Genomic DNA, 12116 nt, shown 5'->3' with positions numbered 1-12116 from the left:
CATGGCCAGCATGGTAGAGGCCACCACCAGCACACAGGTGTGACTACTGCCATGTTGGGATGTGCAGTCCCAGAAATGCTGCTAAATCAAGGCAAATTTGTCTACCAGAATCCCAAGATCCCAGAGCCATGCTGGTGTCCTATCCAGTGCTGCTCTACCCTCTCAGCCCAAAATTTTCCCCATCTGTTCAGCCTGAACTTCCCAAGCCACAATCTAGGGTTGTTTTCCCTCATTTTACAACCCAGAGAGAAGCTCAGCTCCACCACCTGCGTTAATGCCTCCAGGCAGTGGTGGGTAGCAATGAGATTCCTCCTTGAGCTGCTTGCCCATCTTAACAAGCAATTTAATATTTTTCCTTTGGTGTACTTTTCCTTCGCTCCCCTGCTCCAAACTGCCTTTGCCTAAAGCACTGTTCTTAAATTAATTATCATGGAGCTTTATGCTGCAGAGCAGCATCATTTTGGGCTTCCTCTGGGACTTGTGGTTTTTCCTTCTGCAGCCCAGGAGTGGAAAGACACGGCCCCTGCAAAACCCATGACATGCTCTTCAGGGACATTTGTACAAGTTTTATACATATAACAATTTTTCTTTGCAAGCTTTACTATTAGATATTTGGATTTGCAGCTCTGCTGTACTCACACACTACCCAGCTGTGCCTGCTTCCTGGGACAGTTGTTCTTTGTGACACAGATAAATATTTTCTGTTTGTTGGTGCTTGGTGGCCAAGCCCAACACATCACCCACTCTGGCCTCCTTTACATTTCAAGCAATACACGCAGAAGTATACAGAAGTGGTTATGTCAGAGTAATCAGATAATCTTTCACCAAGTTGCATTTGTATACAGAATTTGGGAAAAAAAGGTGCCTAACAGTGGCCCCCATCCCACAGAGGGCACCTTTCGGGTGCAGAAGCAGGGATTCTTGGGCTGAGACCAAGTGCAACTTCAACTCTGGTAGGCGGCGTGCTATTACTTCGTTAACGTTACACACAATTGAAGGTAGGTCAGAAAATATAAAGGAGACTTTGCACAATACCTTCATAGGCGCGAGCTGGATTGGAGTGATGCATGAGGGATCGACCATAGGCTTTGGCCTGTTTGCCGTGTCTGCCAGCAAGCTGTGCCACTGCTGAGGTAGTCCCGTGAACTTCTGCTCCCGGTGGTCAAAGCCAGTGTGAACCCGATGCTCGAAGTTAGAGGGCCCAGAAATTTCAAGCCTTTTCTTCTTCTTTCCAAACATGGTGGAAAAATCTGGAGAAGGCATAGGGAAACAGGAAAGAAACATATTTATGCTTTGTTGCAACCTGCAGCCATTGTCTATACCATATGGATAACTTAATAGACTTTATTAGCCAAATACCCACATGAATCTTTCTTCACACATGCCACCTTTGAGATCTATGCAAGGCAAGCACTTATTTGACCTCCTCTGAGATTTTAAGAAAGCAACCCAGTTTTTAATCTATGTATCTTCATAACACCTTATGAAACAAGAAAAGCCTCTGTTCCTAGGAGACAAAGCCCAGGTCCTACTTCCTACTCCTCTCTTTGCTGATCTGCTAGTGCTGCAAGGTGCATTCAATGAAAGCTCACAGCTCCAAGCTCTCCCAGCTGCAGCAGCATAGAGCTTTGCTCAGAGGATGGTACATGGTGCAAGAGGTGAGCTATATCACGACATGCCATGAGAGCAAACACACACACAGAGCTTTGCATCTTAAATCTATATGCCAGATCTTGAGAAAAGACAACCCACCCCAGCAAAGGGTCTGGCCCTGCTACATTCATACTTAGATCTCACCCAGTAGCAGTGAAGGGGGGATTTATTCATATGCCATGTGATACAAGTAGATGGAGAGCTGAGAACTAATTCCAGCCTGGTCTAAGGGCCATCATCTGCATATGTTCTGCTTAAAAACAGTGTCAGCTATTAGCTGCTATAATCATCATTTTCACACGGTGTGACTCCTCCCTCCAGAGAGCAATAGTTTGCTGTGAGAGAGCCACATGCCTGAAGCACCTGGCTTTAAGGCCAGGTGGGTGTAGCTCGATGCCTTCTGGCCACAGAGTCCAGTGGAATTTATTATAGTGATAGCCAGACTCCTTTTAAGGTTCAGGAGGCAGGATCAGCTCCTTTGGTCTTAGTGCAGGTAGTGTGGAGAAGAGAAAGGATTCTCTCTAATGCTGCACGAGCAAAGAACTGGAGGCTGTTGGAGGCAATGTGACCTTCCCAGCTCATATATTGCTGGAGAGACCTGGGTCAATCTGGCTGCGCAGTAAAGCTAATTGTTACAGAATTTACTCTACAGAAAGTGAACTTTTTGGTCAACCATATTAGCTGCTATTTCCTGGTAAGAATGGATTTGTTTGACTTCCTCCCATCTCCTTTCCTCCGCCTATAGAGTCTTGGAAAGGTTCACAGGGCACACAGGAGGAGGCAGCCAGAGCAAAATAGGTTTCAAAGGCAAAGTGGAAGGAGGCATGAACTGCAAACTGAAAGGGATAAAGGTAGTTGCTTACTCTATTGGCATGGAAATAGCTAGTACACTCACAATGTGGATTAACTCTTGGTTTGGTGGGTCTTACCTTACAACAAAGTGGAGCCCAATAGTTACACTGAAGCAAGTTCAGAACTGACTTTCCCGAGAATTCCAGAAACCTGGTATGTAAGGCAAGGAGAAATTCCTAGTCCCAGGGAAACAGATAGAGGTTCTGTTGCTTTTCCTGTCCTGAAAAAATCCTCTGCCTTCTTTCTGCTGTCTCAAAACACTCCACTACCTTGGCCTCACGGCTCTTTCAAGCAGGGCTTGGTAAGCCCTTGATCAGCATCCACCTGAAATAGCAGCCAGATGAGGAGGGCGGCAGCTCTATAAAACCTCTTCTATTACAAGAAAGACTCAGCTGTAAAGGTACTGCCCTGACTTTATGATTCATGAGGTGGAGAGGAGGCGCTCAGGGAAGAAAATACAGTTGTGTAGCTGCTGCAGCAAAAAAAGATGGGATGATAAATCAGGTATTTATTCCACCCTCATTCCCTTTTACTAGTTCAATTAAACATCAGGTCCATTATTTGAAAATTGATTGCTGGATGCTTCATAAGTCCCTTCTGTGTGTTTGCAGGTGATTACATCTCCTTTGTGCTCATTTTCTTCAGACAGAGCAGATCTGCTCCTGGTGGCCTTTCTTCACAGGTCTCATCTTCCACACTTCCCCCTGACTTTCTCCCCTGCTCTGAACTCCCTCCAAATCTCCTGCCCTTTTCATGGTCTCTTTGCCCAGTTTGTTTCCATCCCTTTTAATTCCACTGTCGTCTTCACCTTCCTCTACTGAAACCTCTTATGACTGCCTTGCTGTCTAGCCTTTCTTCCATTCCCAGCATTGTGATCTTTCTATTTTAACGTTAAGGGCATGTTGGGTACCTTACAGCACTTGCAGAGGTGTTTTGACCCTAACCAAATGCCATCATGGTTGGTCTTTGTTCAGATTATTTATTTTCAAGGCTCGAACAGAATTAGCCAGTAGTTCAGGTAGTAGCTTGTATTCACCGCTCATCCATGGGGCTCCACAAATCACAGCCGGCTGCAGATCAATGGCACTGGATTGATTTCAATCACCCTCTAGGATATGGATCTATGAGGCTTATTTGAGTTGCATTTTAAACCATCAGCTCTAGACATGTACTACTTCATCTTCAATTCCAGTACTTGCAAGGTTTCCCACTGGACTTGCACCCAAATGCAGCTGTTGGATGCCTGAAGTCCTCTAGAGCCCTAAATAACATCAGATAAATAAAAGCACATCAGCTGGCATACTATATGTTGCCTTCTTAAAAATATACAGCAGACTCACTCAACAGCATATTGCACTTTTGTTTTTAAATTGCTCTTTGATACATTGCACTCTGTTGTTTTAATATCAATGCAGCCAGAAGCAAATGTGAATTTGGCCCAGGAGAACCTTTACTTTCTCAGGAGAATAGTTTAGTCTTGAACCTGATGCCAAGGCCACCTTTTTGCATGGGGATCGTGTCTGAGACCTGGGCAATGAGCTTTGCTCCCTCTTTCTGAAGCTACATTAGAAGAGACAGGGATTAATTCTGGCACCTCCTCGCATGACAAGGGATGGATTCAGCCATGCAGGCAAATGCACAAATGTTATGTATCTTTCTGGCCAAAGGACATCCCTCATGGGGCTGTGCCTGTGAAAGGTGACCAGGAAACCTGGCTGATGCTGGTCTCAGCCCCACAGAAGTAGTATAAGACTTTCCCGACGGCCACCTGGCCTGGCTCTGCAAGAAGTCTCTTAGTGCCACTGAAAGGAGCAAAGCCTTAACTGGTTCTTAAGAGTATCAATAATAAATGCTGTGCAATACTGCCCCGCTTCAACAGACAGTAAGTTCTCTCTTTCACTGCAAAGCAAAGCTGACCTTTCCTTACCATGGGCCCTCTAAATATCTGTAATTTATACACAGAGCACTTGCAAGGAAACTTAATTTCCCCCTATTTCCCCAAAAAAAGAGGAATAATGCTTGTTTTCCTTAGCTGTCTGAGGATGTGAGTTTGGGGCTGTCAAGCCAGTGAAACCTACTGCTCCTGGCTCCTAAGAGCCTTGGTTCAATCCCTAACAAGGTACTTCCCCTTAGACCTTGAAAAGGAGAGATGCTTTAATCTCTTTGCCATAAGTTTATTGATACAAATAAAAAAAACCCAAACACTTAGTAATTTAATCAGGCATAGAAGTAGAAAACATCCTGGAATAAATGAGAAAGGTACCTCCTACTCCTAAAACAATTTGATAAGCCTTGGAGAGCTAAGTGCTTTGAAGAGAAAGGATGGACCTCTCCAGTTCTCCAGGATGCCAGATATATGCATACAACATAAATGTTACGACATTTCTACCAAGAGCACAAAATAAATTTTATTTAAAAAGTCCATTCAGGAACCTATCCACTCCCTCATACAAAACACTAAGCCTCTCCCAGTCATTAAGAAACTCTAATTTCTTATGGGATTAGTTAGGAAAACATTCCACAGACAATGGGGCAATCCTGCATTTAGTGGAGGCAAAGGGAGGTAAGTGACTGCAGGGCAACAATGAGGGGCTGCCTATGTGGCATCCTCACCTGATCCTCTCCATGCCAAGGCGCTCACACTTCACTTAATTCCTCCTGACAGCCCCCAGCATGCGCCTGATCATGCCAAGTCTCTCAGCAAATGCCATATCTTAGTTCAGTTCCTACTGCACTCACCCCCCACAGAATGAAAGGAAATGAGGTGTTGTACTGCTCATTTGTTTCTATTTTTTGTGGGGATGAGCACAACCACGATGCTCATCCTCTACTTGCGTGTGCTTTGCCAATAAATGAGCAGCGGGCTTGAGCTAGTGCCAGTGGAAAGGAAAAACAGGAGTAACCATTATGTGGCTTCAATGGGGTATTTCTGTAGAAAGACTTCACTTACCCTTATAGTGAAATGATGTAGCACATTCATTTTGTGTTTATAAATGGGAGGTTTGAAGGAGGTAGTCCTTCAGTTGCAACAAACAAAGAGTTTAGTTAAGTGTGATGGCATGAGACCAAAAGCAAGTCTGTTCTTAACCAGGGGAGCCAGGAGAGAAGTCTGCATCCAGCTCAGGGCTGTGATGCTGAAGGGCTCCTCCAAACCATGGTCCAACTGTGGCACAAGAATAAAGACAAGTGACTTTTTTTACCAAAGTCGTGATGGAAAAAATATGGGCATGACATTTACTAGAGGAAAACACAATACTGGTGGGGGAAACCAGACTATCATACTACCTCTTGCCTGGCCGAATAGACACTCACAAGTCTATGGGGCCAGATGGGATCGACCTGAGGGTATTAAGGGAGCTGTCAGACGTGCTTTGCCAAACCCCTTTCTATCATCTACCAGCAGTCCTGGCTGACTGGAGAAGTTCCACTGGACTGGAGGCTGGCTGATGTTGTGCCCATCTACAAGAAGGGTTGGAGGTAGGATCCATGAAACTACAGGCCTGTCAGTCTGACCTCAGTGCCAGGGAAAGTCATGGAACAGGTGATCTTGAGTGCTATCATGAAGCACATGCAAGAGAACCGGGTGATCAGGCCCAGTCAACATGGGTTCACAAAAGGCAGGTCTTGCCAGACTAACCTGATTGCCTTCTACGACAAAGTGACTCGACTATTGGATAAGGGAAAGGCTGTGGATGTGGTCTTCCTGGATTTCAGTAAAGCCTTTGACACAGTTTCTCACAGCATTCTGCCTGAGAAACTGTCAGCCTCTGGCCTGGACAGGCACACACTCTCCTGGGTGGAAAACTGGTTGGATGGCCAGGCCCAGAGAGTGGTGGGAAATAGAATCAATTCCAGCTGGTCACAAGCGGTGTCCCCCATGAATCAGTGCTGGGTTCAGTCCTGTTCAATATCTTTATCAATGACCTGGATGAAGGAATTGAGTATACCCTTAGTAAGTGTGCAGACAATGCTAAGCTGGGAGGCAGTTTTAATCTGCTGGAGAGCAAGGAGGCTCTCCAAAGGGATCTGAACAGGCTGGACCGCTAGGCTAAGACCAGTGGCATAAGATTCAACAAGGCCAAATGTCAGGTCCTGCACTTGGGGCACAACAACCCCATGCAGTGCTACAGACTAGGAGAAGTCTGTCTAGAAAGCTGCCTGGAGGAGAGGGACCTGGGGGTGTTGGTTGACAGCTGACTGAATATGAGCCAGCAGTGTGCCCAGGTGGCCAAGAAGGCCAATGGCTTCTTGGCTTGTATCAGAAACGGCGTGACCAGCAGGTCCAGGGAGGTTATTCTCCCTCTGTACTTGGCACTGGTGAGACCGCTCCTCGAATCCTGTGTTCAGTTCTGGGCCCCTCACCACAAGAAGGATGTTGAGGCCCTGGAGCGAGTCCAGAGAAGAGCAACGAAGCTGGTGAGAGGGCTGGAGAACAAGTCTTACAAGGAGGGGCTGAGGTTGTTTAGCCTGGAGAAGAGGAGGCTGAGGAGAGACCTTATTGCTGTCTACAACTACCTGAAAGGAGGTTGTAGAGAGGAGGCAGCTGGCCCCTTCTCCCAAGTGACAAGGGACAGGACGAGTGGGAATGGCCTCAAGCTCTGCCAGGGGAGGTTCAGGCTGGACATTGGGATAGGGTTTTTCATAGAGGGGGTCATTGGGCACTGGAACAGGCTACCTGGGGAGGTGGTTGAGTCGCCATCCCTGGAGGTGTTTAAAAGACAAGTAGACGAGGTGCTCAGGGACATTGTTTAGTGACAGATAGGAATGGCTGGACTCGATCCAAAAGGTCTTTTCCAACCTGGTGATTCTATGATTCTCTCCTGTTCATGGTGGATGAGTAACCTCCAGCAGTGCTGGTCCCAGCTGTAACAATGGGGAAGGAGTATGGCTTGCAGGAGAAATGTGAGCTGTGCTCTGTGGATATAGCCACACAAATTCTTTTATAATGGCTGTTATTTGTCTTATTCAAGCTTTTGCCTGAGAAAGGAGTACCACCAGTTTTGCTGGTGCTTGCTGAACAGTCACAACACAGCTCCAATCCAGCTGCTACAATAAACAAGGTAAGGCTGAAAAGGTGCTGTCAGGAGCAATCACTGCCCCTTGCACTTAATGCTCTTTATTGTGGTGCCTAAGAAATCAAATTACATGTTAATAAGCACACCCTGCCTGTTAGATCTATGCCAGGCTTGGTTCCTTTTCTTTTCACTCCTTTCTATGCACAGAAATAATTCACTGAGCATCAGAGTGCCATGGACTCCTGTAATGGTCCAAATTTCATGCATGACTTCCAACAGATCAGGTCCACACACAGAGAGAAAATTCCCTGTGTCCAAGATAATGCCCAGGCAAGGTGTGAGAGACAGACCAGCAAAGCAAGTTCACTGTCAGCTGCTACACCATTGTTGTGCTGCCTCCCAGGACAAATGAAGGTATTTTTTCCAGCTAGAAGTACCCTAGAGACCTACCCCTGGAGTAAAAGGCTGTTGGGGGAGCCCATTCAGGTCCTCCCATGAGGGTGTGTGTCTATGCTCAGGGCAGGACATCCAGCAACAGCTCTCCCAGGAAAAGTCAAAGCCCTGCCCAGCTCCTGAGCTCATGTTCAGAGGTGACAGGCTTTTCTGTTTGTTCAGTCTCATACACTTGGCCCTATCCTGCAGTTTTGATGGGCTGCCCCTCCCATGTACATGAGATCGGGGACACTGAGGGGTACTGATAAACTGAAAAGCTGAAAGTCCACGTCTATGTAAAGAACCTCAAAGAACAATTTTTTTTGCACTTACAGTATGTAAAACCAGACTAACAATGAGCAAAGGTCTGTGAAATTTTGCCATGCGTAAGAACATACAATAACCTTGTAAAGTTAGTATCTAGAATAACAAAGTGAGACAGATATTTTTACTTAAAACCAGATCTTTGTATGATTGCATACCATAGCTAAACAAACTCTTCTTTTTTTTTTTTGTTATAGTATTTCAGCAACTAGATGCTGTGCTAGACTAAGCCAAGGAAAACATCTGTGCCTAGCAGCAGCACCTGCAGGTAACCCTGAGCCACCCTGGGAAGCCTGAAAGCATGTCATGCACACTTTTCTGCTGCTCAAGCGCATCACTGGACTGTAAATATCCCCTCAGGAAGGGCTCAGTGTTCATCACCTGCCTGAGCCCAGCAATACAGTTGCTTTTCAAACAACCAGCAATAGTTTATTTTCAATTATGAAGTGCACACTGCATTAAGTCAGGCAGCCTGCATTTTTTCTGCAGGGATTCCCTGTTGTTCCCCTGCTGAGCAAGCAGCAGCAGAGCTTTTTCCGCTCTGGGACAGGCAGGCTATTAGCATCTGAAAATTGCCTTCATGCAAACTGATTATCATCTGCGAGCCCAGAGAGAGGGGCAAGAGTGAAAGCTCAAACTTCCCCCATGCCCTGCAAAAAGGCACATTTTTCCCCAAGGCAGCCACACAGCCCAAAATCCTGGTTACAGCCAGGGTGCATTAATAAAATACATCATTTTTAAAAAGTTTTAAGAAAACTGCCACAAACACAGATTGCAAGATGGGAGATGGGTGTGGGTTGCTTTCCTTAGGTAATTTTTACTTACTAATAATAGTTTTCTGTAGCACCAGGACCTCAATTATGCAAACAAAACGCAGTAATACATCATTAGCTTTGCCAGCTTCTGTTCCTGTGCTCTGATTAATTGTAACCTTTCCTGATATTTGATCGTAAATGAAAGCGTATGAATTGAGAAGCACAAATTAAATTAACGTGTCAAGCCAGCTTGCATAGCCAATACTCCAGATAAATGTGAGCTGGGCTGATATTCAATCCCAAGGAGAAAGCAAATGTCTAATATGGACTGATGGCAGCATAAATTGCTAAGAAATACTCTGTAAGTGAGCGGTAAAAGTCATGTTGGTTTTCCTTCATCTCACACTGCTGCAACTGCCCACTGCTGAGGCAAGCAGAAGGAGACTGACGCTTATCTGTGTATCTATATAGCCAGAAAAATCAGGAAAATTATGTATTTTTAAAAAATAAGGAATAGCAACAGCAAGAGCTTTCTTTTTATTTCCCTTTAGTTTGGTTTAAGGATGGTTCTAAGCTTCTCGGTGGGGTGCCATCAGAACATGAATTGCCTTTGTGAAATAAAAATTCTTCTTTTTAGAAGAATTAACCTGTAATTTTTATTTTTAACTAGAAAAAAGAAGCAAGGGAAAAGCAGGGTGGACTGAACAAGAAGCCAATGGAGTTAACAGAAAGGCTCTTGAATACCCTACTGGTTTCAGGTCAGGCCTGACACACCACTAGGACTTTGGCACAGAGAATAACTAAGATACTCCTAAACACTTCCCTAAGTCCCAGAGGATCAGTCTGGAGGTGTGGGATGGAAATGAACAGGGGGCACCAGGAGACCAGGGGGCAGCTGCCTGCAGAGCGCACTCACACCACAGCTAGGAGGGTCCTGCGGTCATGTATTTATTCATTCATTTACTGGCCTTATTTAGAGACAGATCTGATTACTTCTTTAGAAACAAGGTAGTTTCACACTTCCTGAAAGGATATAGTTTATTTAATCATGTGGATGGACAACACCAAATGCAGGAGAATACCAGATTGGTTCATCTCTCTAACTGGAGACTTCATTTCCAGTGATCCTTGCTGAATCCTCTGCTCTTCTCAATTATGATTTGAACATTTCAATTTGGGAACAATAAAATAAACCCTTAAACAATATTCTAAAGAGTCAAGATGATGTTTTTAAACGCCAGCTCTCTGGCAGCAACAAAAAGGATCTATAAATCCTGAATGAACTAAGTCAGCTGGAATTTTGAGAGACTTCTACCATACTGCTACAATAGTATCACTGATGAAAAATTAATCACCTGTGACCATACATTTTTTCCAGACCAATGGTATCTTTTTTAATTCAAAGGAAGTACAGAAATACCATTTCCAATGCATGTCCATATGAGTTTTAGGCACAAAAAGCCTGATGGTCAGTAGGAATTGATTTATTCCCATGAATTTTCAAGGAGCCTTATATTTTTTGAGATGGGTCAGCCTCCTTAGTCATTTAAAGACTATTAAATACTATTAAAACACATGCTTTAATCATGTAAAAGTATATACTGATGGACTAGACCACACCCAATAAGCATAAAAATGCCATCCTTCCCGAAGGCCCTTATTTACCCTACAGCATTCTGCTCACTTCAACCTTAGGTCAAATCAACCATTTTTTCAGAGTTCCCATGTCACCGCACAACATAATAAAAATCTATTTAAACAATTACAAGCAGTCCAGGACTTGTCATTGTCCACATTTCTTTTCAATCCCACACTACCTTATTTTCGGTTGAAAATGCCTTCATTCGTCACAGCACAGTAGGGTGTCTCTTGATAGCTGGCCCATGAGACATATCTAATAGAAATGCACAATGGAACAAAACACAGGGAAAAATAATAACAAAAGGCAATGCATGTGTCTAGAGAAATACTAAAAGCCAGTACAGAGTGGCCAAACTAGGATTGATGTTCTCCAGGGAACAATACTCATTCTTCTTATTGAAAGCTACTCTTGTACTAGGACTCATTTCCACACACTGACTGACATGTGCTTTCCTAATTTAGAAGTCTTGTGATTCCCAGTGGATTTTAATGCTCAGTAATTTTCAGATGAGTAGCTTAAACGCATATATTGTAGTCAGTCACTCTCTATTATCTTATACACATGCACACATATATAGCAACATGCAGAGAGAGGTTCTTGCAGTCAATCAGCCTGCAACAGCTCTGGGCAGATTAATGAGCAAAAAAACCCTCCAAACTCCACCAATCCCTGGAGGTAACTCAAATTGTTTCTGTCCCTAGCAGCTGAAAAGATTCTAGATTTGCAGAAAGAAACAGTCCTTTGGGTGCTCAGTTTGAGATAATTAATGGTGGACACCCACAGGGAGGGGGCATTAAATAAAGCACCCATTAACTGAGACACCCAAATCTCAAGCTATTTCTGAAACTTCAAAGCCATAGCAATATTTTTTCTTGAGCTGATATTAATATTTTTCAAATACAGAGCTATATATTATAAAGGATGTAGATACTCTATTTCTATGTCTTGAATTAGGAAAATAATATTTAGTAAAAGTAAATAGCACTAATAATGAACGTGATGATATATGGTAGAGAATAAAGACTGAGTAGAGAGATCAGGAAAGCCTGCAGGAAATATCAAAACCTGAGCTGTGAAACAATATTACTTAATTCTGAATATTAGTAAATACCAATATTTCTATAGAAATCATAGAATCACTGGAGTTGGAAGAGACCTCTAAGATCATGAAGTCCAACCGTCAGCCCAACACCACCATGCCTACTAAACCATGGCGATATCTACATGCTTTTTTAACACCTCCAGAGACGGTGTTTTCAACACTTCCCTGGGCAGCCTGCTTCAATGCTTCACCACTCTCTTGGTAAAGGAATTCTTTCCGATAGCCAATCTAAACCTCCCCCGGCACAACTTCAGGCCATTTCCTCCTGTCCTATTGCTAGTTACGTGGGAGAGGAGACCAACATCCTCCTCACTCCAACCTTCTTTCAGGTGGCTGTAGAT

The 12116-nt window shown here is 44.2% G+C and overlaps 1 protein-coding gene across 1 annotated transcript in view; it reads right to left on the bottom strand.

Annotated features, from left to right (window-relative positions):
* The window catches only part of PAK5 (p21 (RAC1) activated kinase 5), a 100195-nt gene that overhangs the window by 45964 nt on the left and 42115 nt on the right, over positions 1-12116 (bottom strand). The window contains exon 2 of the mRNA XM_069850183.1: positions 1036-1250. Coding sequence (XP_069706284.1) covers positions 1036-1239 — 204 coding nt within the window. The 5' untranslated portion in view covers positions 1240-1250. The remainder of the gene's footprint in view (positions 1-1035; positions 1251-12116) is intronic.

The sequence above is a fragment of the Phaenicophaeus curvirostris genome, chromosome 2 (genome assembly GCF_032191515.1).
Source record: "Phaenicophaeus curvirostris isolate KB17595 chromosome 2, BPBGC_Pcur_1.0, whole genome shotgun sequence".
Classification (NCBI taxonomy): domain Eukaryota; kingdom Metazoa; phylum Chordata; class Aves; order Cuculiformes; family Cuculidae; genus Phaenicophaeus; species Phaenicophaeus curvirostris.
Note: the sequence above shows the minus strand (reverse complement) of the source record. Positions and strands in the feature narration are given on the sequence as shown.